Source organism: Aplysia californica, unplaced genomic scaffold (assembly GCF_000002075.1).
Source record: "Aplysia californica isolate F4 #8 unplaced genomic scaffold, AplCal3.0 scaffold00430, whole genome shotgun sequence".
In the NCBI taxonomy this organism is placed as follows: Eukaryota; Metazoa; Mollusca; class Gastropoda; order Aplysiida; family Aplysiidae; genus Aplysia; species Aplysia californica.
The window spans coordinates 526888-533985 of NW_004797700.1; the positions used below are offsets into that span (position 1 = coordinate 526888).

Genomic DNA, 7098 nt, shown 5'->3' on the forward strand with positions numbered 1-7098 from the left:
ACGCGCTCAAACACTATCAAACTGACAAGATCGTTCATTGTCTATAGCCGGGTACCCATTTCAACCTGGGTGAAGTTAGGAAAATGTGTGCAAAGTGCCTTTCCCAAGGACACAACGTCGGGCCCCTGACGGGATTCGAACCCACGACCTTACGGTTGCGAGTCCGAGAGCCTAACCACTAGGCCACCGACGCCACATGTTCAACGTGACGGGGGTAAACAGCTTCCCTTTGTCCTCGGCAATATTCTACATTTATGGACATTGTATCTAGATTGCTACGCCTCTATCTACCATGCCAGGTAACTGGGTCGGGAGTCGGGAGGTTCTCGCTGGGGTATACAAGTCGCATCGTTTGTTTTTATCCCCTTGAGCAAACTAAAGACTGAGGTGGGCCAGAAGACGGGAAGCTTTAATGGTCGGATTCAAAGGTAAACAGCCGCTGATCCTCCATTAAAGCCGAGACCTCGACTTTTGACATTTTTCTCACGTTCGTTTCCTCAGTAGATAATTGTAAAGATTTAATTCCGCTTTCAGCTTTGTACGTTTGAATAAAAGGCGCGACTTTCGGAATAAACGTCCATCTCCGATAAAACTGAGTCAAGTAGACCTACACTTGGGGGGAGAGCCTTGAAAATTTGTCCAGCAAGTCGAGTGCAAGAACGCCTTATATTGGAGGTTTAAACTCCGGTCATCTGCACCATGACACAACCTGGTCCCTGCTCTCGGTCAATGTAATCATCATCATCATAATTGTCTTTCTTTTCCTGGGTCAGGGTATAGGTCACAAACAGTTTTCCTTTTCTTTTACATGAAGTTTTAGCTATTAAAAAAGATAATAATGATAATAAAATAATTATAATAATAATAGTAATGATAATATTATTATAATGATAATAATAATAATATCCTAACAACAACAATAAATAATAATAATAAAATTATAATGATAATAATTATAACGTAACATTAACAATAGCCTTTTGCTTTTTAAAATGGGATAAAAACTTCCTAACTGTATAGATGCACAAATTAGTCTTTGTTAGCTTGTGCTGTTGGGTTCCTTTAGCCTATGAATAAAGCATTCCGGCTATACATATAATATGACTTTTTGCAGTTGGCAGCGCTGTGAAATATTTACTAAAAAGAAAGAAAAAAACCATTGTCATACATGTACCGCTACCCTTCAGACGAGGAATGAAGTTGGCGGAATAATAGGCTGTCCCCGTGGTGTTATGCACCCCGCATAATTTAGCAAAATTTGATCATTTTTTGCATAATCTCTGATTATTTTCCTTTATCATTCTTTGTTAAAATTAACAGAATCGCATAATTTCACATTTTTAGGCTCAGTTTGTATAATTTCAGAATTTTTCTTGCTTAAAACGATGGGGACAGAATAGGGCTGGCTGTTCTGCTAAGCGGGGTCCATTCCTCCTTTGTACAACCCCGACGGCCCAACAACAAGGAACATGATTCTGCTGAGAAATCTGTGTTTCAAAAATGTCTTCGTTGGTGATATACATGTACATGATGCAAAGGCACTCAGAGCCGAGTCTACTGTCTCTTTATCAATATAGTCAGTTGTATTCTCCAAAACAATGAGTGCAGTGCCTCACAGACGTGAGCGTCTCACACGCTGGGCATCATCTCCCTACAATATACCCCCACTCCCCTTCTCCATCCAATTCTCAATCTCAGTCTGTCGCTGGCAAGTGCCACGGTCAGTGAGTCAGTGAGTTAGTGCCTCGCCTTTCCATTTTCCCCAGAAAGCGGCCATAACTAGGCCTTACAAGGATGCTGACTGCAACAAAGTTTGCCCTGGTGTTTAGTGAGCGACTTGCATTGCTCGGTCTTAGGTGTATCGTGACTCCAACTCCAGAGGTGTTACAAGAGAGCAACAAACATAAAAAAGAAGAAGAAGAGATAAGGACGATAGATGTTTGATAGGAAAGAAGAAGCAGCAAACCACACTAGAGCACCCGCCAACCACCCAATGGAGTGTGTGTAATCAACAAGACTATACAACAACAGCACGAAAAAAGAAACAAATCAAAACTGGATATTCTTGGCAACAACAATGTATTCTACAGAATTAAAGAATAAGTTAAAAGTTACACACATCATTGTACAACTTTCTGTCTTAATTAACAACAACGACACATCATCATTGCAACGGCAAACTACTAAAACAAAAGCAGCTGTAGTTGGGACATAACCATACAACAACATACTCCAAAATGCCTCTCTTCACATATGAGTGAAGTTACAGCAGGCAGAAGTTTGATGAGACCTTAGTAAAACTGTGCACCTCTGCATGAACTGAACAGGTTAACCTACATCTCCTTTGACACGATAACTTTATACACTCAGTTTTTGAGTTTGTTTGTTTTAGTAGAGGTTTTACGGCACTCGCAAGTGCATAAGGTCATATGAGCGCCAGAAGATTAAAGGTGTTACAAGAGAGTAACAAACATAAAAAAGAAGAAGGGGAGATAAGGACGATAGATGTTTGATAGGAAAGAAGGAGCAAACCACACCACGTTTTTGAGTTTGAGTTGAAGAGAAACCGAAGGACATGAAAATAAACATGATGGTGTAGAGGGAAAAACATGAAACAGACACATAATAGAAACAACAGAGGGAAAGAAATCAAGGGCAGCTTATTAGTATTAGTGGCATCTGACAATTACCAACAGTTCTTTGCGATACAACAAAAATCCACAACTGGTCCATGCAAGAGGTGCTTCAAATTTATACACACACACATATGTATATTTATTTTTACAGTCAGGCACGGATAACTCATGCACATCAGGCATTGACAAATGTGAGGCAGCGCGGTGGAATCAGGCTCTCGTCAATTTTGGGGCATGTAGAGTTATTGGTATCTTCTTAAAGCTTGTTCCTTTGTCTTTATTTAGATGAAAAAAAATATCCAATTATCTTGAATACAAAACGAGATATTTGCGAAAGAAGGAGGTGAGGGTCACCTGTTTTCAGAGGTAAAATTAGTGAGAAAATGGCCGCCAAAGATTAGTTATTTCCTTTGCTTAAGATTCCGTGGTAACTGAAAATTGACATTTTTTTGTGCCTGTATTCAACGTTTTTCAGAAAATCTACACAGAAATGAGTTCTTTAAAGGGCATGGAAGGTGTTGAGCCAAAAAACAAAAATTTTATAAAAATTCACAACCCAACGGAAAAATGCAAGTTTCTTCACTTTGATTATTTTGACGAGAGCCTGATTCCACGGCGCCATGACACAAATGTGTCTGACACATCGACACAATAACAGTCATATAGAGCTGGGAAAAAGTAAGACTGACATACAGACAGAAGCAACAGCGAGAAAGTAAAGAAGTTGGACCTACCAGTGTCACTCAAAGACCAGCTGCTCCATATTTCAGCTAAACCGATATATAACGAAACATAAAAACGATAAAAGATATCAGTTGGGGAATAGCAAACGGTTTGAGCTATCTGTGGTTTTGAGTCTTCCCTGTTATCTGTGTCAGACATTACTGCTTTCTTACCACAGTAAATATCTAAGCCGTAGCTTAATTCGATATCGAGATATTAACGTTTCTTTTTTGACTATGTTAAAGAGATTTAAATATCAAAATTTCAAAAGCGTTTTTCCTGAAACTGAAAAGTGGATATAGTCACTTCTTGTGCTCAGCCTTCAATACATATGAATAATGCCCGAGTCACACCCAGAAGTGGTATCTGGCAACATGATAAATACAGAAACAGTCAGGAGATCTAGACACAATGGAGGATATATTCTACATTAACTGTCAGTTCTGTCATCACTTGCATTTCTAATTTCCTTTAGAAGAACGTTTACTCTCTCCCTGCAATTTTCACCAACACACAAAACATAAACACATGTAAAACAATGCGAGAAGAAAACTTCGCAAAACAGACATTTTATTCGAGCAGACGTCATCAAAGCTAAAAACAAAGAGTTGCCTTACAATTTTCCAAAAAAATAGCCGAGGATGTTTGATTGGGAACTATTTTTGTCAGAGTGGGGAACCATCTTGTGGTGACCAACCCAATAAAGGGGGTCATAACCAACAGTAGCAAAGCTTTTTAATTTCAATCCCAAACTCTTTCACTCTCACAAACTACACTCACCAGAGTAGCACAAAATGTTTCAAGTAATAAGAATCGAAAGAACACAAAGCTGTGTTGGGCTGGGAAAAAAAGAGATAGACAGATAGATATATAGAAATAAAAGAAAGCATTAAAATAAAGAAGTAGGGCCTAATAGTGGCACCCTCAAACATCTTTCTTCCATACATACTTAAAAGGGTCACCAGCAAACTAGAATACAGATTGAGTCATGGCTAACTTCACACATCCCATTTCAGCAGACACACACACATGCTGAAAATTATATTTCAATGGTGATCCCAATGTACTTAGAAAAACCGATAAACTCCTTTAAAATATAATATTATATACATTCAGTAAGTTGCACTTTGTATAACAACACTATAAGACATTCAACTCTAATCTTTACGTACAAGCATACGTGATGGTAGAGTCAAAGTCGACAGCAAGCTTTTTTTTTTAGTAGAGGTTTTACAAAAGTCTACAGAAAGCTTTTTTTTTAGTAGAGATTTTACAGCGCTCGCATAAAGTCTACAGCAAACTAGCACGATGATATCGTTGCTACATTTCACAAAGAAACTGATTAAGATAAAAGAAACACATGGAAGCGGGTGTTTGTGTGTGTGTCAAAGGAGGAGCCCCAGTTATACCACAGTCATTCCACAGAAGGCACTCATTAGAGCTCCAAATGCGTATAAAAACAAAATGAAAGTGGTGGAAAACTTGACATCTGGGACTGAGATTCAAACCCAGTTCATGTATCCAGAGGTGAGCACATCACCATTTTGAAACAAACAACACTCCCCCAATATATATGCTTTGGTGACAAGCACAAGATAGCCCGATGTCACGGGTCAAACATCTATTCATTCAACTTCCGCTCATGTATTTCAGATAAATGATGAGCAAGTCACCACGGTAAGAACCACAAAGAAACAACCAAGTTAGAAAACTGCTGTAGCAGATGGAACGAACAGAAGTCTGCAGGTAGAAAATGCTTTGATCACAACTTACATGTATAAAACAATAGGTTGTTGCTAACTCACCATTGTGAGCATTCAAAACGCAGTTGCACCAATGAAGTCAGAAAAGACAGGTAAGACTGCCTGTTCGTAATTTTATTCTTCAATGTGAAACCACAGCCACCACCACTCCGCCTCTAAATACATTATCCTCCTTTCCCAATTCTATTGTCAATATTCATAGTTATTTATTGCCACACAAAGACATGACTTAAAAATCCCTTCAGACAAACTGTTCATGTCACTACACACCTGAAGTTATAAACCGTTCTCAACTCACACCCAAAACAGCACCGAGCTCTTCACAGGGAACAAATGTGAGGCGTGCTGACAAAATCAGTTACTTCTCGCAATCAAAAATGGAGATATTAGCTAAAAATTGACACAAGGGACATATTTATAAATTCTAAACTAATCCCATTCTCTTCAAGTTTACATGTCTTTTATCATTTCATACTACTAATAAATTGTAAAAAGTCAGCCTATAAATTTGACGTATCTATTTCCATCGGCCTAAAATCCGAGAAGTAACTCATTCTGTCAGCACACCTCACAAATAATAGAGCATGAAAATTTTTTAAAAAGTCAACAAAATAATTTTTTTTTACAAATACCGAACTATAAGTTCCCTATAAGTGTAAGTACTAAAGGCTTACAGAGACAATTGACAATAGCTTTAACACACACCCCATTCTCAGACCACATTTGCTGAAGTCACTTTTGTTTTATTTTGAAGATTAAGACACTGAAAACACCATTTCTTAGTTATTGTCTTGATAAAATATCTGACGCAAACAACAAATCTTGCTTGATCCATACTTATACACTATTTATATAAATTTATTCACTTGTAATCAAAACCGTTTACACATACATACACCTACATTAACTAACAAAAGTCAATGCTGAAAATATGTAATGAAACCGATAGCAATAGGCTTTTCACCACAAATCTACCAAAAATGCAAGGCTACCGTAAAAAACAGCAAACCCCCACCCCTACACTTTATGAGTATCGTCAAGATAACATTCCAACGACAGTAAGAAGAACTTCATCTTGACTACAGTCAGTCAAGACGGAAAACTTGTCCATCTTCGCCTCGGAACAAATGAGGAACAAGCCCGAGAAGATGATTGTGTGAGTGTGTGTGTGTTTGTGACTCTCATCTCCGACTCCGAACGTAGATGACATCCCGCCTCAACAGACTGACCACATGCTTCAGGACACGCGGGCGTTCAACTGACCAATGGCTTGGCAGGGTTCAGCAGACCTTGCAGCTTCTCCGTCAGATTGTTGGTCTCCCTCTCGTTGTCCGGCATCATCTGAGGACCAACCAGCACTTTCAGTAATAAAAACCAGCAGTTTAAAATCTAAAGTAGTAAGACCTATAAAGAGGCACCCTCCAACCACCTATCCGACAACCATGGCTATTCCTTTTTATTATTGGTCCGGTATTTTAACTAAATAGAAGCACACAATCAGTGCCTGTGGTGTACTGTTTAGTCTCTTCACTGTTGCACAGAGAAGACAGGCATTGTTCCCCAAGAGGAAGTCTATTAAACCAAGTATCCCAGTCTTTCAAGTGAGACGTCGTTTTCCACTCAACCCCGGTTTGCCTAAACAGATGAGGTTCAAGTAGTCGGCCGGAATCCAAAATGACCTAAAATGCGTTGACGGGGTAATCAACCATCAACAATCAATCCGCAGCACATTTTAGTTTTATATTAGTACAAGTTTTATGGCACTTGCAACACAAATAGGTCATACGAGTGCCGAAAATAAAAGGTTTTTCTAAAGAGCAATATGCGAAAAAAAAAAAAAGAAAGTAGAACGAGAGAGAAATATTAAAGTTGTTTGAGAGGGAAAAAGAAGCAAATCATACTAGGGCACCCGTCAACCACCAACAGTGGCACACTGATAAAATAAATATTATATAGTAACTCATTCGCTACGCCGA

At 38.7% G+C, this 7098-nt stretch overlaps 1 protein-coding gene across 1 annotated transcript in view; it reads right to left on the reverse strand.

Moving 5' to 3' along the window:
* Window positions 1–5737: 5737 nt before the first annotated feature.
* The window catches only part of LOC101856596, a 13886-nt gene continuing 12525 nt past the window's right edge, over window positions 5738–7098 (reverse strand). Inside the window, exon 6 of the mRNA XM_005104664.3 lies at window positions 5738–6463. Within this exon, the coding sequence (XP_005104721.2) occupies window positions 6377–6463 (87 nt within the window). The 3' untranslated portion in view covers window positions 5738–6376. The remainder of the gene's footprint in view (window positions 6464–7098) is intronic.